The sequence below is a fragment of the Doryrhamphus excisus genome, linkage group LG17, assembly GCF_037039965.1.
Source record: "Doryrhamphus excisus strain RoL-2023G ecotype Guam linkage group LG17, RoL_Dexc_Guam_v1.1, whole genome shotgun sequence".
Taxonomy (NCBI): Eukaryota; Metazoa; Chordata; class Actinopteri; order Syngnathiformes; family Syngnathidae; genus Doryrhamphus; species Doryrhamphus excisus.
In genome coordinates, this window is record NC_136373.1 from 4,855,362 (window position 1) to 4,881,718 (window position 26,357).

The 26,357-nt window shown below is 40.8% G+C and overlaps 2 protein-coding genes across 2 annotated transcripts in view; one reads left to right on the top strand and one right to left on the bottom strand.

Moving 5' to 3' along the window:
- mtor (mechanistic target of rapamycin kinase) overlaps positions 1-26,357 on the top strand; it is a 90,209-nt gene that overhangs the window by 16,654 nt on the left and 47,198 nt on the right. Inside the window, exons 19-28 of the mRNA XM_058084201.2 lie at positions 1,925-2,175; positions 2,256-2,342; positions 5,770-5,937; positions 6,578-6,690; positions 7,785-7,947; positions 8,334-8,426; positions 9,223-9,369; positions 9,646-9,788; positions 10,671-10,833; positions 11,717-11,862. Coding sequence (XP_057940184.2) covers positions 1,925-2,175; positions 2,256-2,342; positions 5,770-5,937; positions 6,578-6,690; positions 7,785-7,947; positions 8,334-8,426; positions 9,223-9,369; positions 9,646-9,788; positions 10,671-10,833; positions 11,717-11,862 — 1,474 coding nt within the window. The remainder of the gene's footprint in view (positions 1-1,924; positions 2,176-2,255; positions 2,343-5,769; positions 5,938-6,577; positions 6,691-7,784; positions 7,948-8,333; positions 8,427-9,222; positions 9,370-9,645; positions 9,789-10,670; positions 10,834-11,716; positions 11,863-26,357) is intronic.
- angptl7 (angiopoietin-like 7) lies at positions 17,312-20,042 on the bottom strand. Its single transcript, XM_058084202.2, has 5 exons — positions 19,610-20,042; positions 19,140-19,240; positions 18,147-18,341; positions 17,880-18,075; positions 17,312-17,787 (listed from the first exon to the last, which is right to left on the bottom strand). The coding sequence occupies exons 1-5, from the start codon at positions 19,968-19,970 to the stop codon at positions 17,618-17,620; spliced, it is 1,023 nt and encodes a 340-aa protein (XP_057940185.2). The 5' UTR covers positions 19,971-20,042; the 3' UTR covers positions 17,312-17,617.

Genomic DNA, 26,357 nt, shown 5'->3' on the forward strand with positions numbered 1-26,357 from the left:
TATATGACCTATGGTTGACTGGTGACCAGACCAGGGTGTACCCACAGGTTAGGTGGGATAGGCTCCAGCTCACCCATGACCTCAAAAGCTGTAAAGTATGTAAGGTTGTAAGCTTGTAATAACCCTGCAAGATCCTATATAATACCAACTATACCGTCGACCCCGATTCCCCCATATTGCGATGATTACCTCAGAACGCCGGAGAAACTTGTGTTTATATTGGACCACACTTACTTTTCCATGGAAGGCTTTGAAGAAGATGAAACGGGACACAGCCCATCACCAACTACCATTAGTGTTTGAAATGTATCATTCAAAAGACACCATCAAGGGGCTTTTTAGGCGGATACCGAACACAAGCGTTTAAAAAAATGCGGCAAAGTCAAAACAAATCAAAAACACATGGTCGATTAGCATTTGCTGTCATTCGTGTCATTAGCCCATTTTAACAGATGGACGGATGAGCTATTCTCCGTTGTTTTTTATTAAACTCGTGGCTTAATTTGTATAGCCTGTTTTAAGTCATTTTCATGTGGTTGTAGCCTTTTCTGTGACCCTAGTTGCCTAATTAGCATAAAAATGCATCTTTAGCTAGATGGGTGACGCCACCATTTCTAGTCATATTCAGATCTTAATTTGCACTGGGCTGCACGGTGCTCGAGTGGTTAGTGTGCAGACCTCACAGCTAGGAGACCAGGGTTCTCTATGTGGAGTTTGAATGTTCTCCCCGTGCATGCATGGGTTTTCTCCGGGTACTCCGGTTTCCTCCCACATTCCAAAAACATGCTAAGTTAATGAAAAAAAAGGCGACTCCAAATTGTCCATTGGTATGAATGTGAGTGTGAATGGTTGTTTGTCTATATGTGCCCTATGATTGGCTGGCGACCAGTCTGTACCCCGCCTCTCGCCCGAAGACAGCTGGGATAGACTCCAGCACCCCCGGCGACCCTCGTGAGGATAAGCTGTAGAGAAATTAATGAATGAATAAAAAGGGGAACTGCAATTCTTATGGAATTCTGCCCATCATTCGCAATCCTTATGTGAAAACATAAACAAGTATTTCTTTGCCGTTTATCAACTCCTATAAAGTTTGCGGCACAAACAGGAAGTCTTTATATATACTGAAATCGCTATTTATTATCAGCTCTCATACCGTTTATTAACTTCTAAATTGTTAACGGCACAAACCGAAAGTGTTTCTATGGCATTCTCGGCATTGTGACCAACCACAGCAGAGTGGGCGTGCCTGGAGGCGGGCCGTGGGAACAACGAAATCCAAAGAAATACAGCTGAATAGGTGCAGATCCTGGAGGAACTAGAACAATTAGTGTGCTGGTTATTGTAAGGAATTGGATTAGTTGTATTTTGGATAAAGTATTTAGCTTACTCATCTGTTTTTTTTGGTGATATTGGTCACATAAAGAAAAATTTGGATTTGCACGGCAGGCCTCATTCTGATGTTTGGCATATTTTTCAAGTCACCAACTTTATTTACACCCTTTTCCGAATGACAACCATGGCCTCAGATTTGGAGCTACAAACCGGCGTAGTAAACATTGAAGTCACACCCCGATGAGGCCATCAGGACCACAAAATCCAAATAAATACAGCTGAATAGGTGTTGATTCTGGAAGAACTAGAAAGCTTTGTGTGCTGGTTATTGTGTGTAGCTGCTCTATAGAAGTCCACAATTCAATACAAAGGCCTTAAAAATGATAATAAGTCCCCTTTAACTGTCCCCAGCAACTAGCTGGAACTACTTTTCCTCGGCACTGAAATCCGACCAGAACTCTGCCCAGGACACAAAGTGGGGATTGAGTCTTTGTTGACGGACTTCATGGGGGTGTCATTCATGTCAAAAAATCCAAAGTCTACAAACTTTTGACACTGCAAAGTCAGCTTTTCTTTCCTGTCCTTCCCCCAGCCGACTACAGCACAAGTGAGATGCTGGTCAACATGGGCAACCTGCCCCTTGATGAGTTTTACCCGGCTGTGGCCATCGTCACCCTGATGCGCATCCTGAGAGACCCGTCCCTCTCAAACCACCACACCATGGTGGTCCAGGCGGTCACCTTCATCTTCAAGTCTCTGGGCCTCAAGTGCGTCCAGTTCCTGCCACAGGTCATGCCTACTTTCCTGAACGTGATCAGGGTGTGCGATGCCAGCATCCGAGAGGTACACGGTGATCCAGACTGGAGACTTACCGGTTTATGTTACCGGTTAATGATGCCGATTTCCTCCCTGTGGTCTTCCAGTTCCTCTTTCAGCAGATGGGAATGGTGGTGTGCTTTGTGAAGATCCACATCCGGCCTTACATGGATGACATCTTCACCCTCATCAGAGTGAGTAATTATGTTTACTTTCCGTTCTGCTAATTATGTCCAACTCCCCCCCCCCCAACCCCCCATTCCTCATCGTTGTGGAACTTCCAATGATTTAATGTGTCATGCATGAGATGACTTTGAGAGGAGCTCTGAGCAATGCTGGTTACAGATGTTTTTTTTTGGAAACTCTGTCGTTTGGAACCTGTTTATTGATTAGTCACATGGTCTGACGATACGTAGGAGAAAAATACCATCCATTATTTGCATTGTTTTTTCTTGCCTAAGCTGGACCCTTCATTTGGAATTACAACACCCATGACTGAATATTTCCCTATACATGTTGAACAACAAACTGCTCGGTGGAGAAGTGTTTAGTGTGCAGACCTCACAGCTAGGACAACCGAGTTCAATTCCACGTGGGGTTTCTCCGGGTACTCCGGCTTCCTCCCACATTCCAAAAACATGCTAGGTTAATTGGGGACTCCAAATTGTCCACAGGTATGAATGTGAGTGTGAATGGTTGTTTGTCTATATGTGCCCTGTGATTGGCTGGCCACCAGTCCAGGGTGTACCCCGCCTCTTGCCGGAAGACAGCTGGGATAGGCTCCAGCACCTCCCATGATCCTTGTGAGGATAAGCAGAAGAAAATGAATGAATAAATGAATGTGCTTATTTTGGCTGCACTGCGACCAAGTGGTTAGCGCGCAGGCCACACAGCCAGGAGACCCAAGTTCAATTCCACCCTCCACCCATCTCTGTGTGGAGTTTGCATGTTGTGGCATTTTTTCCGGGTACTCCGGTTTCCTCCCCCATTCCAAAAACATGCTAGGTTAATTGGCGACTCCAAATTGTCCATAGATATGCGTGGTTAGCATGCAGGCCTCACAGCTAGGAGACCTGAGTTCAATTCCACCTTCGGAGAAGATGGTTTGTATCTTCTCCTCGTGCATGTGTGGGTTTTCTCCGGGTACTCCGGTTTCCTCCCACATTCCAAAAACATGCTAGGTTAATTGGCGACTCCAAATTGTCCATAGGTATGAATGTGAGTGTGAATGGTTGTTTGTCTATATGTGCCCTGTGATAGGCTCCAGCACCCCTGCGACCCTCGTGAGGATAAGCGGTAGAGAATGAATGAATGAATGAAAAATAATTTTGCTCATCGGATGATTCCGGATGAGGATTTAATTAAAGCATATATGATATACACAGTATTATTAAGTCATATATAAACCATGTTTAATTTATTGGATTGCTCAATTTCTGGCTCTATGGTTATCATCACATTTTTCTTCTATGCTGGATTTAAAATGATTCATTGTGTTGTTTCATTTTATATACATCATAGTTGTTGTTTTGTATCCACAGTCCATTTTGTCTCTATTCCAATGAGTTCACAGCTCTTGTGATTTGGTACGAAGTTGATGAACAACCCAAATGTCTCTTTTTTTTTTTAGCTCTTTTTCCTATGAATCATGCAAACAGCTGTAAACTCTGTTGGGTTCTCTGCTAGTAAGTCGTTCGGGGGCAATAATGAGCATCACATAGCATCGTTTAGTACACAACGTGCTCACTCCACTAACAGGAATCGGAAATGTCAAATATCCAATCAAGTTTTTATGTTGATATTAAATTCTTTCCACTTACACACACCAAATTACACACAGCTTAACCACAGTTAACAGCTCTTGAGGTCTGTTTTCCAATGCAAAAAAAAACAAACGTCCAGTTCTTTCTTGCGCCGAATCCCGACAATGACTCTTCTCACATGATGCTGAATGACTGCAAAAGCCATACAGCACAAACCCATCTGTCTGAGCACATAATTAAATAGCAAGGCACAAAGTATCACATGACTGTCCTCGCATTTGCCGTTAAAGTTTGCAAAGGGCGATAAATCCTAGAGGGGTGTAATTGAGAGAACCGCCCCCCCCCCCCTTGTGTTAATAAAAGTCAAGGGAAACAAAGAATCTATTCACTTTTTTTTTTCTTCTTCTTCTTCTTCTTCTTCAGCGTAGCTACTGCAGCATCCAGATGAGTGGGCTGCAATAGCCATCCAGGATTTTTGCTTTGTAGTTACCGGGCAGGCAGAACCTATCCAGGACCTCTTGTCACATGACCAAATACGCCTCTACAAAAAGTCATATGGCATCACATTCAGGTGTCTCAGAGGCCATTATCTCCAACGCACACGATGGGTCTACTCCCGAACCAGTGTCGTAAACATCATAGAGGTGTTATATAGACGTATTTTCCGGTAAAATGTTATTTTTTTCCTCCCAAGTTTTGTGACACTCACTGTTCCTGGCTCTGAAATTTAGTGGAAATACATTTTGTCCCATTTTCTCTGCACTCGACCCAAGCAGGTTAATAGATTTGGAACCCACACTTTTTAAATCTTATAAACATGAATCACCCTACTTTATTTCCAGGAATTGGACTAGTTGTATTTTGGATGAAGTATTTAGCCCACTCATCTGTTTTTTTTTTTTTAGGTTTATGTGCCGTCATATTGGCCACATAAAGTCAAATTTGGATTTGCAGGGCTGGCCTCATTCTAGAAGGGCCTCATTCTGATGTTGGGCATATTTTTCTTAAAGTCACAGACTTTAAGAAAGTCACGGACCACAAAACCCAAATAAATACAGCTGAATAGGTGTCGATTCTGGAAGAACTAGAAAGCTTTGTGTGCTGGTTATTGTGTGTAGCTGCTCTATAGGAGTCCACAACTCAATACAAAGGGCTTAAAAAATGATAATATGCACAACGATGAGCGAATTCAAGAAACAATACAAGCAGTTGATGTTTGCTAAATACAAGGATGAAGAGTCTTGAACCAGTCATGATGTGCTATATATATCACTATATTGACACTTACTATGGTACCCATTATGTCATTGGATGCTCATATCACCTCCTATTTCGGTACGTAATTTAATTTAATTTAATTAAAAAAATAATAATAATTTTTTTTATTAGGAAAGCAGGAAGTGAACAAATGTAACAGTTACTGATTGTAAAAGTACCAGATGGAGTGGTAGGATTTAATAAGCTTTGCTTCTTCCTACTCCTTTTGGACATGTGGAACTGTGAACTGATTATATTAAAAAAAAAAACTTAAACTATAAAACTATATTAGGAAAGCAGGAAGTGAACAAATGTAACCCAGCCGACTACAGCACAAGTGAGATGCCGGTCAATTTGGGCAACCTGCCCCTTGATGAGTTTTACATCTTCAAAATGGCAGAGACAAGAGCATCCGGTCCTTTATCTGGACTCCCTCGACGTCTTGGCGATGAAATTCAGTCCAATTGGTGACAAAGCGCAGCAGACACAGCGAGTGACACGTTCAAATGCCATGCCAAAATTGTGCATTTGGAACACATAACAGATATGTATAGCTGTTCTTGATTTATAACATGGCACCATATTACACTGTGTGTTACAGGAGTACTGGACCCCCAACAACCCCATGCAGAACACCATCATCCTTCTGATCGAGCAGATTGTGGTGGCACTCGGCGGGGAGTTCAAACTTTACCTGCCTCAGCTCATCCCGCACATGTTACGCGTCTTTATGCACGACAACAGCACCGGGCGCAGTGTTACCATTAAGGTAGGTGCAGAACTGAAAGGGGGGGGGGGGTGCGTAGATTCATGTCAAATGTCTTAAGGGGTTGGGAACCACTGCTTTTTCTTTGCGGTTTCCTTCAAGGCCATTCAGGTTTAAAGCATACATGTGTATAATAGAGGTCAAAGGTCATATAAATGGCAACCCGTCTTGTTTCAGCTGCTGTTACTGCCAATACTAGTTATGATAAATTATGATTCAGGGTATCATTATTTGCCCCCCCCCCCCCCCCCCCACTGCTTCTGGTTAGCGTCTGAGACTGGAGTATTAGGTAACATCAGCCTATGGAACCGGGTCACGTATGAATCAGCTGTGCGTCTGGAGTGTAGCCTCCCGAGGATTAAAATTTAGGGAAATGGGACTCGGGTTACCCGCTAATCCAAAGGAGAGCAAAAAAGAAAAACATACTTCCATCAGCTACCGTCATCTTGCAGAGCTCCTCCACGTCGGCTTCCAGCTGTTGCGCCATGTGCACGTTTAAACAAAGTTGTGGGCAAGATGTTATATTGGCGTCTGGAGTGGACTTTTCGATGCAAAATACACCGTCTATCCACTCGCCATTTTCTCTTTTTGCTCTGTGTCATCACAATAAATCAATGAAGGTGTTATATGCTTTCATCTCCAGCTGCTGAACGCCATCCAGCTGTTTGGCGCCAACCTGGACGACTACCTCCACCTGTTACTGCCTCCTATTGTCAAGCTGTTTGATGCGCCCGATGTTCCCCTGCAGGCCCGCAAGTTAGTATTGTACTATGCATTCATTGGTCTGATGTTATATTAGCTTCGTCCCATTCATTCATTCATTCATTTTATACCGCTTATCCTCACGCTGGAGCCTATCCCAGCTGTCTTCGGGGAAGAGGGGCAGGGTACACCCTGGACTGGTGGCCAGCCAATCACAGGGCACATATAGACAAACAACCATTCACACTCACATTCATACCTATGGACAATTTGGAGTCGCCAATTAACCTAGCATGTTTTTGGAATGTGGGAGGAAACCGGAATACCCGGAGAAACCCCACGTGGAATTGAACTCGGGTGCCCTAGCTGTGAGGCCTGCGCACTAAACACTCCCCCACCGAGCAGTTTGTTGTTCAACATGTATAGGGAAATATTCAGTCATGGGTGTTGTAATTCCAAATGAAGGGTCCAGCTTAAACCCACGCATGCACGGGGAGAACATGCAAACTCCACACAGAGATAGCCGAGGGTGGAATCAAACTTGGGTCTCCTAGCTGTGAGGCCTGTGTGCTAACCACTCTTCCACTGTGCAGCCTTTATGATAATATTCATTCATTCATTCATTTTCTACCGCTTATCCTCATGAGGGTCGCGGACATGCTGGAGCCTATCCCAGCTGTCTTTGGGCGGGAGGCGGGGTACACCCTGGACTGGTGGCCAGCCAATCACAGGGCACAGAGAGACAAACAACCATTCACACTCACATTCATACCTATGGACAATTTGGAGTCGCTAATTAACCTAGCATGTTTTTGGAATGTGGGAGGAAACCGGAGTACCCGGATAAAATCCATGCATGCACATCCATGCTAACTCCACACAGAGATGCCAGAGCTGTGTGCACGCTAACTACTCGTCACTGTGCAGCCAGTACAGAAAAAAAATCATTATTATTGTTATTAACAGTGTTACCACGAAGAACTACTTCACTGGCGTAGTGACACCACACCACACCGGCTAGTGACTAGCTTCACCACACACTCGCTTAGAATGCTCCAGGCCTCTCCTGCTGTGTGTTTGTTTTTGAGTTAATACTACATCATACTACATCTTAAAGTTGAATTATTTTGTGTTGACTTGATTGTCAGGGTTGCTTTGGAGACTCTGGACAGGTTGACCGAATCCCTGGACTTCACCGACTACGCCTCTCGCATCATCCACCCCATCGTCCGGACGTTGGATAGTACAGCGGAGCTGCGCTCCACCTCCATGGACACGTTGTCCTCGCTCGTGTTCCAGCTGGGCAAAAAGGTAGCCTTTTTATTCATTAGAAACAATTCCATCCTGCCTACTGCTGGCTGCTACATGGTCTTTTATTACTTCCTGCCAGACCGCTGATGTCATGGACTGATGTTTGTCAGCAGGAGGGGGGCTGCTATTTATGAGCGTTGATGAGGTCACAATTACCCCCTCCTCATTCATCAACACTATCGTTAGCATTCCTTCTGTAGCCACATCTGGCAACAATGCGAAATGGAAGCTTTTGATCTCCTGTAAAAGACTAGTTAGATCCTCATTTATTTGGCGTACGGTAAAAGGAGGAGAGGAATTTATAGTAAACTGTGTAATTAAACACATTCAGTATACACCCTTTTATTTACTTTCCGTCGCTTTTCCTCTAATCGTCTTATCTGCAGTACCAGATCTTCATCCCCATGGTGAATAAAGTGATGCTGAAGCACCGGATCAACCACCAACGTTATGACATACTCATATGTCGCATCGTAAAGGTATGTTTCTGTATGAAATCACTTAGGAGAGTGTTTTTCAACCTTTCAACGTTTTTTTTTTTTTACATTGGAAAAATCTTGTGGCACGCCACTAACCAAAAATGTTAAATGTTATATAGACAAACAACCATTCACACTCACATTCATACCTATGGACAATTAACCTAGCATGTTTTTGGAATGTGGGAGGAAACCGGAGTACCCGGAGAAAACCCACGCATGCACGGGGAGAACATGCAAACTCCACACAGAGATGGCCGAGGGTGGAATTGAACTCGGGACTCCTAGCTGTGAGGTCTGCGCGCTAACCACTAGACCACCGTGCCGCTCTAATGTTATATAATGTTGTATAACTATATAAAGTGATATTGGATAATTCCTCACGGCACACCTGACGGTTTCTCAAGGTACACTAGTGTGCCGCGGCATTAGGAAACTAATTTCAGCCTTGGACCGGATCGTTTATTAATTTTCATTATTCTTTGTGTTGTGTTCAAATTCTGTATTTCCATGTCCACGGTTTGAAATCGCATTGATCGCATATGTAAAGCCAAGCTAATGAAGGCCTCTTGACATTGCACAGCGCCACATGCCTGACTCCGAAAAAGCATAATTATAGTCTCTCTGCACGTATGCAACATAAGCAAATAATTAGCTCATCATTAGTTATCCCTCAGGAAGGATGTGCACTTGTTCACTCACGCACACACATTTAAAAAAAAAAAAAAAATTCAAAGGTTGCCTGTTCAAGGTTTTACTTTTCTATATGTGTGTGGTCCGTGCGTGTTCATAACAGGGCTACACTCTGGCAGAGGAGGAAGAGAACCCTCTAATCTTCCAGCACCGCCAGCTACGAGGTAACCAAGGCGATACCCTGGTCAGCGGCCCGGTGGAGGCGGGACCCATGAAGAAACTTCACGTCAGCACCACAGCTCTTCAGAAGGTCAGGAAGAAGAATCATAACACAATAACAAAATCTGGGTTTGTTTTTCACTTCAATGTGATTAAAACGGAAGTAAACAAACAAACCAACCGCAGTCTTGTTTATAATTTACTCGGGGTGGTGGTTTCGGAACAAGTAAATTAGAAACGGGGGGGAAAAAACCCAAATGAGCAGATGCATCGTGGGTAAATTAATGACTCGATGGCATGTAAAACAACATTAAGACCTCCAACAAGGCTCAACCAGTACTGGTGTATTTCCCCCCCCTGCACACAGGCCTGGGGCGCTGCACGAAAGGTTTCCAAAGACGATTGGCTGGAGTGGCTGAGGCGCTTGAGCGTGGTCCTCCTCAAGGAGTCTTCTTCCCCGGCGCTGCGATCCTGCTGGTCGCTGGCCCAAACCTACATCCCATTGGCCAGGTACGCCACCACATCAGTCATACACGCACAATATCAAGTATTAGGACACATGGCTACTAGGATTGATCCCAATGGATGTGAATAACAAACACGAATATCATCCAAATGCAATTATTCATTCATTCATTTTCTACTGCTTTTTTCTCACGAGGGTCGCGGGGGGTGCTGGAGCCTATGCCAGCTGTCTTCGGGCGAGAGGCGGGGTACACCCTGGACTGGTGGCCAGCCAATCACAGGGCACATATAGACAAACAACCATTCACACTCACATTCATACCTATGGACAATTTGGAGTCGCCAATTAACCTAGCATGTTTTTGGAATGTGGGAGGAAACCGAAGTAACCGGAGAAAACTCCACACAGAGACGGCCGAGGGTGGAATTGAACCCTGGTCTCCCAGCTGTGAGGTCTGCGCGCTAACCACTAGATCACCGTGCAGCCAAAATAAGCACATTCAGTCATTTTCTTCCGCTTATCCTCACAAGGATTGTGGGAGGTGCTGAAGCCTATCCCAGCTGTCTTTGGGCGAGAGGCGTGGTACACCCTGGACTGGTCGCCAGCCAATCACAGGGCACATATAGACAAACAACCATTCACACTCACATTCATACCTATGGACAATTTGGAGTCGCCAATTAACCTAGCATGTTTTTGGAATGTGGGAGGAAACCGGAGTACCCGGAGAAAACTCCACACAGAGACGGCCGAGGGTGGAATTGAACCCTGGTCTCCCAGCTGTGAGGTCTGCGCGCTAACCACTAGGCCACCGTGCCGCCCCAAATGCAATTATGTAACTGCAAATGTAAAGCATATTGCAGTTCTTGTTCAGCTTAAGCTAGTCAATGTCGCAGTTTCATACTGGTGTGTGTCTCCGTCCACAGGGATCTTTTCAACGCTGCTTTCCTGTCCTGTTGGTCCGAGCTAAGCGAAGACCAGCAGGATGAGCTGATCCGCAGCATCGAGTTGGCACTGACGTCGCAGGACATCGCCGAGGTCACGCAGACGCTGCTCAACCTGGCGGAGTTCATGGAGCACAGCGACAAGGTCGGCATTGAATGTGAAAGCACTCCTTCCATGTTGTGGATTTCAAATAGTTGATTGTTTTTTAATTATATTATTTTGTTGATTTACTTTGTAAAATTGGTTTTTTGAATTATATTATTTTTGTCTTATTTGTTTTTGTTTTTCCACATTAATGTATATTTTAAATGAAATATTTAATACTTGTTAACTTTAATTTAATATTTTAAATTACCTTTTTTCCATTGCTTGTTTTGCATATAATTTAATTTATAGAAACAAAACACTTTTCCCACATAGATATTTTTTTCCAATTAAATATAATATTTTTCATAAGTTTTTTTTATTTGAAATGGGGAGAGAAATATGTCTTGTGGTTTATTTTCCAAGATTTAAAAATTTAAATATGATTTTTGTCTTAATTTTGACCATGATGACAGTTTTTTTTTTCTCGTCAATCTTTTTCAATTAAATATTTAATGCTTTGTAACAATAAAAAAAAATAAGAAAATTTAACTAAAGTCCTAGCTTATCAAACATTTTTTTATATGGGAATATTTTTTATTAATATATTCATTTTTTTCTTTAAAAATTAGATTTTTTAAATTCCATACTTTACGATTTATTTACATTTTGTCAATTTGAATATAAATTGAAATGCAATTAAATATTTTCTATTCATTTTAGATGATAATAAAAAAAAACAGTTTTTCCCCACTTTAATGCGCTTCATATGAAATGCATTTTCTTATTTTATTTAGCAAAAAAATAATTCATCACCTGATGTATTGTCAGTTATAATTTTTAAATACACTTAAATACAATATCAAAATCATTCAGGTTGAAATGTACGTATTTACCTACAATGTACATCATAGTGTTTTATACCATCTTCTTGCCTGTCTAGGGCCCTCTGCCCCTGAGAGACGACAATGGCATCGTGCTGCTTGGTGAGAGGGCTGCCAAATGTCGTGCCTACGCCAAAGCTTTGCATTATAAAGAGCTGGAGTTCCAGAAAGGGGCTTCCCCGCTCATCTTGGAGTCTCTAATCAGGTAAGAGGTTTCATTTTGGTCATGGTTTTATTTCATTTGAACATGCATCAGATTACAATTGAATGCATCACATAATCAGTTCACAGTTCCACATGTCCAAAAGGAGTAGGAAGAAGCAAAGCTTATTAAATCCTACCCCTCCATCTGGTACTTTTACAAATCAGTAACTGTTACATTTGTTCACTTCCTGCTTTCCTAATATGTTTTGTTTTGTTTAATTTAATTTAATTTTCATTTAATTGTATTTAATTGTATTGAATTGTATTTAATTTAATTTTACTTTACTACTTTACCTTACCTTACCTTTACCTTACCTTGCAACCTTACAATCAGTAACTTACATTTGTTCACTTCCTGCTTTCCTAATATGTTTTGTTTTGTTTAATTTAATTTAATTTTCATTTAATTGTATTTAATTGTATTGAATTGTATTTAATTTAATTTATTTTACTTAATTTTATTTTACTTTACTACTTTACCTTACCTTACCTTTACCTTACCTTGCAACCTTACAATCAGTAACTGTTACATTTGTTCACTTCCTGCTTTCCTAATAAGTTTTGTTTTGTTTAATTCAATTTAATTTTCATTTAATTGTATTTAATTGTATTGAATTGTATTTAATTTAATTTAATGTAATTTTACTTAATTTTATTTTACTTTACTACTTTACCTTACCTTACCTTTACCTTACTTTGCAACCTTACAATCAGTAACTGTTACATTTGTTCACTTCCTGCTTTCCTAATATGTTTTGTTTTGTTTAATTCAATTTAATTTTCATTTAATTGTATTTAATTGTTTGAATTGTATTTAATTTAATTTAATTTTACTTAATGTTATTTTACTTTACTACTTTACCTTACCTTACCTTTACCTTACCTTGCAACCTTACAATCAGTAACTGTTACATTTGTTCACTTCCTGCTTTCCTAATATGTTTTGTTTTGTTTAATTCAATTTAATTTTCATTTAATTGTTTGAATTGTATTTAATTTAATTTAATTTAATTTTACTTAATTTTATTTTACTTTACTACTTTACCTTACCTTACCTTTACCTTACCTTGCAACCTTACAATCAGTAACTGTTACATTTGTTCACTTCCTGCTTTCCTAATATTTTAATTTAATTTAATTTAATTTAATTTTTCTGTCACGTACCGAAGTACGAGGTGATATGACCATCCAATAACATAATGGGTACCATAGTAAGTCTGAAAACGCTCGCTTGTCGTTTTCCCTATCGACGGCCAAATCGAGCTTTTACAGAAACGGCCTCCTGTGTGGACAGTAATTAAATTCAACAGTCTACCCTTTGTTGATAAATATGTATATATACGTCATATTCTAATCTACCGAGGCTTAAAACGCCAATTTGTCACCTGAACTAACATCTAGGATTTCTATTGCTTTAATTTCCGTCACATAATTAGTCAAGCATTTCTTTCTTAATAGCTAAGAGGAGGTAAAATCACAATTTTTTTTTCCTGGATCCAAAACAATACAATGTAATAATACTTGACATATTTAGTGACGTGCTATAAGCATCTCAACAATGTTTTTCTTAATTTAAATGACTTAGCTTATAGCACATTTTGTTCCAATAATATCATTTTAGTAAGATCATAACATAATTGATTGTTACTAGAGGTCATTTTCACGTCTTTTTGATTCATCTTTCTCGTGGCCGATTATCGTCTGTTTGACAAGGGACTCTGATTAGCATTATAAGCTAACATCCGGCAGCTTACTTTGAATCAAATAATTACAACTTTAAATGACTTATTACACTCTTGTCCCATGACCTGTTGATAACATCCGTCATCTTTTCCTTCCTCCGTTTTTTTTTTTTCTTATTTCTGTGTTTTGGGAGAATGGCGTTTTGAAAGCTGTTTTCCAGGCATCTAATTGGACGATTGCCTCATTTTCATCTACGATGAGTTTTCTGGACTTCTCAGCGGTCCTGTTTTCAATTTGTCGGGAGCCTTGATGATGATGAATGATGGGAGCAAGGCAACTCTCCCCATCTGGTTCTCACCTCCTTTCAGAGGTTTTTGGGGCCGCTGTGCAAAATGCACGATGGTGAACCTGACTCTAATGAGTCATGACTTGTATTTGAAATGAAAAGGAATGATTCTGATAGCTCTCATACAGTATCTGATCCTCATTGCGGTAATAATGGAGGCAACACGCCGCTGTTTGAATATGTCAATAGTCATGGTTTGTGTTAATGACCTTCTGATTACTGCAAGAGTTGTTAGAATATAGTTCATTCATTTTCTACTGCTTATGCTCACAAGGGTCGCAGGGGTGCTGGAGCCTATCATAGCTGTCTTCGGGCTGGGGTACACCCTGGACTGGTGGCCAGCCAATCACAGGGCACATATAGACAAACAACCATTCACACTCACATTCATACCTATGGACAATTTGGAGTCGCCAATTAACCTAGCATGTTTTTGGAATGTGGGAGGAAACCAGAGTGGTTAAATTTATATATGGCTAAAATATATATGGCCTTTTCGCCCTTTTTTTTGTTGAGAACTGATATTTTGCCAAAACTTAGTTATGTCAGCAAGAAGTACATTCACTTTTAGGGTTAAAATAGTATTTACTTCAAGTCATTGTGTGTAGTTTTGCTTTGTTTTAGTTTTATTGTACTGTTTTTAAACGCCAATTAACTTAGCATGTTTTTGGAATGTGGGAGGAAACCGGAGTACCTGGAGAAAACCCACGCATGCACGGGGAGAACATGCAAACTCCACACAGATGGTTGAAAGTGGTATTGAACTCGGGTCTCCTAGCTGTAGGGGCCTGCACGCTAACCACTCGGTGCTGTGCAGCCTTAGAATATAGTTATCGTAGTGAAACAGAAACAAACAGAACAACAGAAACGGTACTGCCGCTTTTTGTAGCAGTGGCTCAAACTGCCTCCCAACTGGCTCGTGGTGGCCCGTAACAGCGGCAAAAATTTAGTTTGGCGGCAAGAAAATTTCAAATTGTTTTAATAATTTTTGTCACGATACTTGCATCAAGCAATCAGCGCGAAGTGTCCACCAAGTCGAACCAAATGTCGCAGACAATCCGCCTATTGGAATCCACTGGAATGTATTGGCGCGAGCCAAGTTGCGCCAATGATGCTAGGAGTCCACTGGACCGGCGTTACTTGGTGCCAGTTCGCGGCAATGCAATTCACTGTCGCGCCTAGTGATGCCAATAGTGGCGTGCAGTGGCTCAAACTGCCTCCCAACTGGCTCGTGGTGGCCCAAAACGTCGGCAAAAATTTTGTTTGGCGGCAAAAAAATTTCAAAATAAAAAAAAAAAATTTTGTCACGCCACTTGCATCAAGTAATCAGCGTGAAGTGTCCACCAAGTGGAACCAAATGTCGCAAACAATCTGCCTATTGGAATCCACTGGAATGTATTGGCGCGAGCCAAGTTGCGCCAATGATGCTAGGAGTCCACTGGACCGGCGTTACTTGGTGCCAGTTCGCGGCAATGCAATTCACTGTGGCGCCTAGTGATGCCAATAGTGGCGTGCAGTGGCTCAAACTGCCTCCCAACTGGCTCGTGGTGGCCCAAAACGGCGGCAAAAATTTTGTTTGGCGGCAAAAAAATTTCAAAATTAAAAAAAAAAAAAACATTTTGTCACGCCACTTGCATCAAGCAATCAGCGCGAAGTGTCCACCAAGTGGAACCAAATGTCGCGAACAATCTGCCTATTGGAATCCACTGGAATGTATTGGCGCGAGCCAAGTTGTGCCAATTATGCTAAGAGTCCACTGGACCGGCGTTACTTGATGCCAGTTTGCGGCAATGCAATTCACTGTGGCGCCTAGTGATGCCAATAGTGGCGTGCAGTGGCTCAAACTGCCTCCCAACTGGCTCGTGGTGGCCCAAAACGGCGCAAAAATTTTGTTTGCCGGCAAGAAAATTTCAAAATTTGCTAGGAGTCCACTGGGCCGGTGCCAATTGGCGGCAAATATTATGTGATTGCCGCATAGTGGCTTCGCTGTGGCGCCGAATAATGAGCAAGCAAACATTAATTCTGCGCCACACCGAGCCACTACACTCCAATCACATAATCTTTGGCGCGAACTGGCACCAAATGGTGCCGGCCCAGTGGACTCCTAGCATCATTGACGTAACTTGGCTCGCGCCATTACATTCCAGTGGATTCCACTAGGCGGATTGTTTGGGACATTTGGTTCCACTTGGTGGACACTTCTCGCTGATTGCTTGATGCAAGTGGCGTGACAATTTTTTTTTTTAATTTTGAATTTTTCTTGCCGGCGTTACGGGCCACAATGAGTAAGTTGGGAGGCAGTTTGAGGCCCAGTGGACTTTTAGCATCATTGGCGCAACTTGGCTTGCGCCAATACATTCCAGTGGATTCCACTAGGCCAGGGGTCGGCAACCTTTACTATGAAAAGAGCCATTTTACCCAATGCCCACTGAAGAAAAATAGCCTGGAGCCGCAAAACATATAGTATGTTTAAAACAACATTGGAGGGAATTTGGGGGTATCAAAGTAGTTCAGATAAGAAAAGACGAGTTGGAGTACTCTTGCTAGTTTTGGAGATAAACTTACATAAATGTATGTGTAAACTACTGTAAACGTAAAAACAAGTTCCCATGCCGCTGTTTTTAAATTATCTCGAATTTATTTTTTAGATTTGTAGGTAAGTATTACTTGTTTTTCTTCATGTACTGAACTGGATAGCAGTCAGAACTCACTCAGGATGCATTCATGGTCTCAGACAAAGTTGGATTTTTTAAAACTCATTACAAAAGACGTGCATTTTCCCCACTCGGGTGTTAAAAATATTCAAGCATCGCAAAGGGAGCCACAATAAAGAGGCTGAAGAGCCACATGCGGCTCTGGAGCCGCAGGTTGCTGACCCCTGCACTAGGCAGATTGTTTGTGACATTTGGTTCCACTTGGTGGACACTTCATGCCGATTCTCTGTATGACTCAAATCACTTGATATAGCCTTTTCTAGCATTCAACAGTACAAAATAAGTACGAAAAGTATGCATTGCTATGGTATCGAATTGATATCAGTATCGGATGATACAATAAAAAAGTTGCAATATTGATATTGTTTTAGAAATGAAAAAGTTGCATTTGGGCATCCCTAGTCAAGGCACATTTCGGTATTAATGTTTCCCCTTAATGAACCACAGCTCCCCGATGGTGGCAGCACTCATGCTCCTCAATTATGTTTCCAGATATTTAATGCGACTTAATGTGGCACATTGCTACATTGTTTGTAGCAAAGTTGTGTTTCATGCACGTTTCGTGTGTGGTCTTCATTCCTGCCGTCGCTTCGGAGCGCTTTGGGATGTGACCTAAGGGTCAGAGGTCAGTGACCGGAGCAATCATACTGCCAATGAACGGTGGGAATTACATCTCAAAGTAGACACAGAGGGTGGTCAAATTGTCACTTTCTTTTAAAAATATGTTTATTTTCTGTCACGTATAAAAACACATCTGTACACATTTTACAACAATACAATGTTGGCATAATTCAATCATATATGGTCCCATTCCAGCAATTTAAAACCACATTTGGGTATAATTATTGCATTTCAAGAAATGAAATATTTTACTGATAAATAGACTAAACACACACATAAAAAATTTACAATTAAACATGGTACAAATGAAAAAAAAACAAATTTAATTAGGGCCTCCTTTGGCTGCCAAGGGAAAGCCTCATCATGGCATCCGGGACATAGCGCTGTAGAACTTAAGGCTGGAAACCCACGGGCCGGATCTTCATCTCCACCTTTTTCAGAGAGTAGTTGGGACCATGCCATCCGTACCAAGTGATCCCATCTGTGCTCTTCACGTGTTCACCGTAGCGGTAGAAAATGCCATTCAGGTTGGAGTCGGTGCAGCAGTTGTACCAGTAACCACCTACAATCACATGGAAAATTGTAAAAAAAAAAAAATAATAATAATAATAAGAGCTTGAAAGACGCATTAATTTTGGAGTTCCAAATGATTACCTTTACGTAAAGAAGCGCAGTCGTCAACACACTTGTCATTGTCCTTGTTGAGTGTGCTGAAGTTGGTGTTGTTGTGGTAGCGCAGGGAATCTCCGGCATTCCCGCTGTAGTGGGCAAGGAAGAGCTTGTAGCTGTTGAGCTCATTGGCCACGGTGAAAAAGCCGTACTCGGCATAACGGCTTTCTCCTTCCCAGTCCTGTATTCAGGAATATTTTCAATGATTACTTTTTATGCGTTTGAATTTTTATTTTTTATTTTTAAACGTACCTCCATCTCAATCCTGAGCACAGTGGGCCGCCTTGTTAGACGGAATATGTGGTCATTGCCAAGCCAGAAGTCTCCGCGGATGGATCCAAAGCCGCTTTTGTACTGCTTCCAGTCACGGTTAAATGACGTCAAGCCCACTTTACGTCTCTGGATCAGAGTCCAGCCGCCTCCATTTGTGTCCATGTCACAGAACACCTACAAAGCATTTGCAAAAAATGTCTCACCATGCACAATCATATGGAGCAGGGGTGGGCAAACTACGGCCCCGGGGGCCACATGCGGCACACCAAGCGTTTGAATCCGGCCCGCCAGTTGTTTTCTAAGTATTTCAACTTTTATAATACAAACTGGCAAGTCGGTAATTTATTACTATTACTAATTTATTATTATTTATTACTATTATTATTTATTTAGTAAAAAAAAAAACTAAAATTAAATTACATAGTTTGATGTGGTCTGATGTTTAAATTGCTCCTGAACTTTTATAGATAAAATTAAATAAATTTAGACAAATAATTCAAGAAAAATTATAAGCATAAAATAGTGTGTGTGTTGAAATATATGTTCTGGATAATTTTCCGGATAATTTTTCTAACTCAATACGGCCCACAAGTCAAAATATTTGCCCACCCCTGGTATATAGAGTAATGGAAAAATCCGGACACGCCCCCTTTTGGTTGCTACGGAATCGCTTATAATACAGATCTCCGAGTTGTATCATCACAATAGAAATTGTCAATGACTTTTTTCGTTTTTCTTGATGGCGGCCATGGAAATTATTTTCCTATTATTTCCTCACAACATACCCGAGATCGGTTTACTAAATCATCAGCAAAATTTTGTACAAATTTTTAGAGGAACTGTCTGTAAATTTGACCAGGGTTGGTTGGGGAAAAAAACATGGATGCCATCAAATAGGGAGCACAATTCATTGACCAATTTGTCTAATAATTATAGACCGTATTATGATAACGTAGTAGTACTCATACTCACACTCAACTCAGGCGTTCCCAGAAACTCATCTTTTGGCAGTTTGTACTCGCCGGATATCTTATAGCTTTTGCTGTAGAGCGATGCACAGTCGTATATAGCATCTGGAAAAAAAACCATAAAAAAATTATACATTGTTAGTAAGATTGGAAAAGAACCAATTTCTAAATCTACTACTTTTTTTTTATCTTTCACTCAAAAGTTCTCTGTTTGTTTTGCCGGTCAGTCAAATGTGATTCTGTGAGACCACACAGTCGAGGTACTGAAATAATAAACATTGCCATTGGAGGCCATGCTGATTACTGTGTTAGTACTAAAGTGATGGAGGACTTGATTGATAGCCATGCAGATTGGACTTAGCTCAGAATGAATGAACTTAGTAGATGCGATAATGGACAAGAACTTTGACCTCTGGAAGGGTTTTTAATTTAAAGTTAATAACAATAATTCATATAGAAACTGCTGCTACTTACCCGATGTCGTCTGAGGCGCCGACTGCAGAGTCTGAAGCTGCATGATCTCAACGCGGTTATTAATTTCGGAGTACTTGCTCTCAGCTTCGGTGACCCGGGCTTCCTGTTGCCGGTTCTGCTTGTCCAGATCCATGATTTGCCTCACCACGCTTCTCAGGTCGGCTTCCTGCTTGCGATTCAGCTCCCCGACAAGGCTGGTCAGGTTGGCCACTTGGACCTTAAGGGAACGAACCTCGTCGCAGCACTGGCCCTTGGAGGGTTTCGGTGGTTTTAGAGTCTTCCTAGGATTCTGGGCCCATGTCACCGTTGCCAGAAGAAGGGCGACAAACAAAGTCGTAATGTTCACATTGAGTTTCGACATATTTGGGAAAAGATTTTGTTTGTAGTAGTCAGTCAAGACGTGGTTGCCCGGTAGCTCTACTTTGACCCAAATCTGATTTCCTCAGTGAAGACCTCCTCTCTCAGACCATCTTAAGTATTTTACAAATGGGTCCCTCCCCCCTTCCCTCCCAGTGCACACCCGTCAGTGGACTCTCTAACCCTCCCTGGGTGGAGATCTTTCTTATCCCTTTCCCTGCTACCTTTTCATCCCAACTTATTCCCATTCATTCCACAGATGGTAGACCCATGTTAGGTTAGCTTATGTTTTTCAGTTTTTGGATTTTTTAGAAACGACCACATGTGGACCAACAGAAGTCAAGAAAGTCTACTGACATTTTGAAATCACCTTTTTAGGCTATAATAATAATTCCATGATAAAGCTATGAAATGTTCTTGAGTATTGTTATTGATGCTTATTGATGGTTTTATGGCCAACTTGTCATTTCCTCTTCATCGCGTTTACACTTCACTTACACGTTGCACTTTTTTTTTTTTTTTTTTTTACGATATCCTGGGGGAGGACCGTTTGTTCAATAAATGTGGTCCTCACATGCCAAGACATGTGAAGTGCTGGAAGGGTTAGAGTGCTATTCCTCTGAAGCCACTTTGGAGGGTTTAGGTTTTACAGTTTTCTGAACTGCATCGAATGATTTACACATTTATTGTACTATAATGTGAAGATTTGGTAATGGTAATGGTTTTATTTGATTTGAACATGCATCAGATTACAATTGAATGCATCACATAATCAGTTCACAGTTCCACATGTCCAAAAGGAGTAGGAAGAAGCAAAGCTTATTAAATCTTTTACAATCAGTAACTGTTACATTTGTTCACTTCCTGCTTTGCTAACAAGTTTTGTTTTATTTAATTTTATTTAATTTTCATTTAATTATATTTAATTTTATTTAATTGTATTTCATTGTATTTAATTTTATTTAATTGTATTTCATTGTATTTAATTTAATTTTATTTAATTTTATTTTACTTTACTTTACTACTTCACCTTACCTTACCTTGCTTTGCTTTACCTTACCTTGCTTTACCTTACCTTGCTTTACCTTACCTTGCTTTACCTTACTTTGCTTTACCTTACCTTGCTTTACCTTACCTTGCTTTACCTTACCTTGCTTTACCTTACCTTGCTTTACCTTACCTTGCTTTACCTTACCTTGCTTTACTTTGCTTTTTTAACGTGACTTGACTTGACTTGACTTTAGTTTCACATACGGAAGTACGAGGTGATATACTGTATTATATTGTATTGATATTGTATTGTTTCTTGAATTGGCTCATCGTTGTGCATTGTTTGACTTCCTTACTCAATCCATTCCATAGTTTGATTCCACATACTGAAATGCTATGGCTTTTTAACGTAGTCCTAGCATAGAAGTGTTTCAAATTTAGTTCTTCCCTGAGATCCTGAGATTGTATTTATAATTAATACAGATGAAGAAACGTTTTGTACTTTTTATGTTATTTTATGGTATTGTTTTATGTGTGTATAGGTGTAAAAGGTAGGTGTAAAGGTACAAATAACACATAATATTTTTTTTTTAATTAACGATGGTGATGGTTCTTGACCGTTTCATGAATCCTTATGTCACCGATGTGCGTCAGTCTCTTTTTACGGGAAAAACACTGTTAATTCTGCCTTCTGCCATTTCCTCATTTGCCTAACTGCTCCGTGAGTCACATTCCACTCGCCAACAATACATCCCAGGAATCACTTTTCCTTATTCGTTTGCCCTGGACTCTGTCATTCGGTGCTAGCCCAGGAAAGCTCAGCAGGATTTTTTTTTTTTTTTGTACTACGTTCATCATCATGCTGTTTTTCTTGTTGGAAACTACCTCCTTTTTAAACTACTGTCTTCGTTTAGGCCAGGGGTCTCAAACTCAATTTACTTGATGGCCACTGGCCACCGCATCAGGTTTTCCCAAAAAAAACAAACAAAAAACTAATTCATTAAAAACAAAAAATTTGTAAAAACTTCGCTTTGGTTCCAATTTTCTACAAGAAAAGCTCTGATAAAACATTCCACTGTTCTCAAATATCTTACTTTTTATTTTTCTACACAAAATAAGATGAAAAATAAATAAACAAATCAAGAATAAAGAAAATCAATCAATCAGTAATAAATAAATATAATAATAATAATAATAAAATGGCAAATAATAAAAACTTAAGAAACCACATATAGTTGGTGGGTAGACAAATTATTTTTTTCAGATTAAAATGAACAAAGCATTATTAGAGCCCTGTAGACATGACAAAACACAACTATAGTCACATTTATACTCTTTTTATTTACAACATATTGCGCAACTGCAGGGTCTTGAGACACATGCTAACTCGCAAACTAGAGAGCTTGCGACCTAAACGGTAGCGTTCAAGTTATTTCCTTTAAACGTAAATAGCCAAAAACTTACGACTTCCACACGGATAGGGAGGATAACTATTAACAGTTATTTAACCTTTAATATGAACATTAATCAAAACGTAATAATTTTTTCTGGGTACATGATACCATACAGCATCCATATCAAACTTGTGCAGGCCGCACTAACATTAAACTTTCATATCAAGGCAGGGGCCTCAAACTAGTGTCCTGCGGGCCACATTTGGCCCGCGGGCCGCATGTTTGGGACCCCTGTTTTAGGCCCAAGGTGCTGTCACTTTCGACCCCCTGTGGTGCTTAATTGCATTTACCTTACGTGGAATCGTGGCTGACATAATGCTTTCGTTACAAAAAGCCCAAAGGAGCTTTTATGTCACTTATATCTCCATCGGTATTAAATAGTAACCGCTGGAGCCAAGCTGTCAGCAAAGCATTCATGGCTTCAATTACATTGAGTTGAAACCAGCAGATTCTTTGTCTCTCCAAAATGTCGGAATTACATAATGTGTATTAACTGTTAACATCTTCCTCCTGACATTGGTTTTTTTTTTTTTTTTTTTTTGCCTTTAGTACCAATCTGTTCTTTCAGTTTATTTTTAGGTATTTGGATAAAGTGCTGACATTCTGTAATAGGCATGGTTTCCTCGCAGGATCCTTCTCTAGAGAGTTCGCATGGTTTTCCTACGCCTCTGTGCTCCTGCTCTTTCCCATAGAAAACACAAGATTAGGCTAAGTTTTATACATGTACACTTATCTACGCTAGTCGGTCCTTAACTGGCAGCCAGCCGGTCCACGACCTCATGTCTAATATCAGGTAGGCTTGCTTCCAGCTCCCAATGTATGACCTTCTTCCTGTATGGGATAAGCTGCGTATCAAAGGTAGACGTGACTCTGCAGTAATATGTTTTTTATTAAACCTGAGGTTGGAGATTGAGGTGGAGATTACGCTCCAAGATTTCCAGTCGATGGATAGTGGTTTAAGACACAGGGAGACCAACATTCTTGGTACTATGGTGAACTTTTGCAGCATCAACTTACAAAAGTCTTGATTCCATAAGCTGTAAGGTTCGGTTTTCTAATGTCAAAAGGTAGTGTACTAATGGTAGAGGTAGCGTGGTGCAAGATACTACAATACCCTTGAATAGTAACTTCCGTTCAGAATCGGTTGTTTTGTTTTGCTTTCATGTAAACAACTGAAGTGAACCAAATCTGGTCTATGAACTGGATCCAATCATGACACCCAAGTGTGATTCAGATTTTTTCAACCACGGCACGTTTTTTTTTTTTAACATTGGAAAAATGTTGCGGCACACCACTTAACCACCTCACGTGCATCACTAAGTCTATTGGAGGAACGAGGCAATCGGGTACGTCACGGGTTCCCAAACTTTACCAACTCAGGGTCCACTTGAAAATAAAAAAAAAATGTCTGCGGCCCACCTTTGACCTATAAAAAGTACATAGACGAAATGATGTGTTCTCAGCGCACTTAACTTGTTATTATTATTATTATTATTCATTCATTCATTTTCTACTGCTTATCCTCACGAGGGTCGCCGAGGGTGCTGGAGCCTATCCCAGCTGTCTTCAGGCAAGAGGCGGGGTACACCCTGGACTGGTCGCCAGCCAGCCAATCATAGGGCACATATAGACAAACAACCATTCACACTCACATTCATACCTTAATTATCCTTACCATAATTATTCATACATTCATTCATTTTCTACCGCTTTTCCTCACGATGGTCGCGGGGGTGCTGGAGCCTATCCCAGCTGTCTTCGGGCGTGAGGCGGGTTACACCCTGGACTGGTCGCCAGCCAGCCAATCACAGGGTACATATAGACAAACAACCATTCACACTCACATTCATACCTTAATTATCCTTACCATAATTATTGTTATTATTATTATTTTTTTTTTTAATAAAAATTCAGGATTGAAATGAAAGCAGGGGGATAAAGGAAGCCCAAACTTTTAATCTGTGTTGTACACGCAAGATAGAATTAATTTTCAACTTTTTTTTCTCAACTGTGCATTTTCCCGCCACGACATACTACGTGCTCCTTTGTTACTGACCCCCTTAGCATGATGACCAGAGAGCTACGTTCCAATCATAAACTATATAAGGTTCCTAAAATATTGTGACAGGCCAATAACACTCAATAGGTCATTACTTAGGCATATAATTATTATTTTTTTTAATCGTGAAATAAATATTTTACAGTAAAAATAATGCAAAAAATGATATTTGCAAAAATGAATCATGTTTTTAATGACCGCTTATGGCCCACCTGTATTACCAACACAGCCCACAATGGGACCGCGGCCCACACTTTGCAAATCCCTGGGCTACGTGTTGCCACACGGACGAATATTACATTGCACTGCCAGTCTTTACACCACGGACACTCGACAATTACATAATATTTTCAGAAAAATTATTCATTAATTTTCTACCGCTTGTCGTGGGGAGTGCTGGAGTCTATCCCAGCTGTCTTTTGGCGAGAGGCAGGGTACACCCTGGACTGGTCACCAGCCAGCCAATCACAGGGCGCATATAGACAAACAACCATTCACACTCACATTCACACCTATGGACAATTTGGAGTCGCCAATTAACCTAGCATGTTTGATGGGTGGAATGAGGGTGGAATTGAACCTGGGTCTCCTAGCTGTGAGGTCTGCGCGCTAACCACTTCTCCACCGTGCAGCTCATTACTAAATGTTAATTAATAAAACAATTCGCACTACAACAAAAAATGAAATAGTCCGAGCTTTTGGACATGAATTCTGAACAATATAATCCAATGAATGTTGACCTTCGACCCGGTTAAGCCTACCGATTTGGGGTTAACATACTTTTCTGTACTATGTTCCATGATGTAGCGGAGACGATATGAATACACTGGGGGTATTGTGCAGCCTTTGACTGGCTGACTTCATGTCTTGGCAGGCCCTCCGGTACTCTGGTGGCTTAAGCTAGTGATGACTGCCAGCTGGTATCCGTCGTATTGCCAACCTTTGGTCGGCTAACGGTTTGCCACTTTCCAAAATCAGTAGCTCAGACAAACATCCTGAAAGGATAGACCATAGATTGGCCGCAATCCTCAAGAGTATTCAAAGTGGTTTGTTATTTTCTTTTCTTTTATGTGTAGTATAACTTGAAGATAAATGGAGTGACAGGGTACATATAATGACTTGAGACATTGCTTTCCAGATGTGAGGATGTTGCGGTTCCTTGACTTTAACAGACAGAAATATCGAGTATTAATTGGTTTCATTAATAGATTTTGCTAATTTATACGCAGCGTATACATAACTTAGTTACAAGCATTTTTGTCATGCAAATGTATTACTCTTTTGAATGCATATTGTTTGGAAAAGTTCAATTTTAGTTATACCATCAAGTTGCAAACATGGTAATAAACATAACAACAATGACTGTATTTTTCAGTTCAGTACTGACTGTACCAACTGACTTTACATCATCAGCCTAAACAAGCAGACAAAAAAAGTCCTTGACTGATGCACGATCGTGCCCGATGTCCTGTTAAAAAAACAGCATATTTTATGAAACAAGTTGAAGATTGCAAGGTGTATACTGCAACATATTGAGAGAGGAGTAATATTTTATGGCAGCCATGAATGCAGATTGCTTGATGCCGCCCTTGTGCAAGTGTATCTAAATGTTGTGGCCAGTCAATGCAGGTCTGCACAGCGCTGCACAGCGCGTTATGGACCAAGTTTACCAAGTAATTTTAGATATAAACCAAAATAGAGGTGTCGCGGGAAGGTGCTGGAGCCTATCCCAGCTGTCTTCGGGCGAGACTGCACACCAGCCAATCACAGGGCACATATAGACAAACAACCATTCACACTCACATTCATACCTATGGACAATTTGGAGTCACCAATTAACCTAGCATGTTTTTGGAATGTGGGAGGAAACCGGAGTACCCGGAGAAAA

Coding starts and splice junctions, on each gene's coding strand:
- angptl7 (XM_058084202.2), bottom strand. CDS start 19,970: ATGTCGAAACTCAATGTGAACATTACGACTTTGTTTGTCGCCCTTCTT. Junction 18,342..19,139: donor TGGGAACGCCTGAGTTGAGT/GTGAGTATGAGT, acceptor AATGCTTTGTAG/GTGTTCTGTGACATGGACAC. Junction 17,788..17,879: donor CTGCGCTTCTTTACGTAAAG/GTAATCATTTGG, acceptor ATGTGATTGTAG/GTGGTTACTGGTACAACTGC.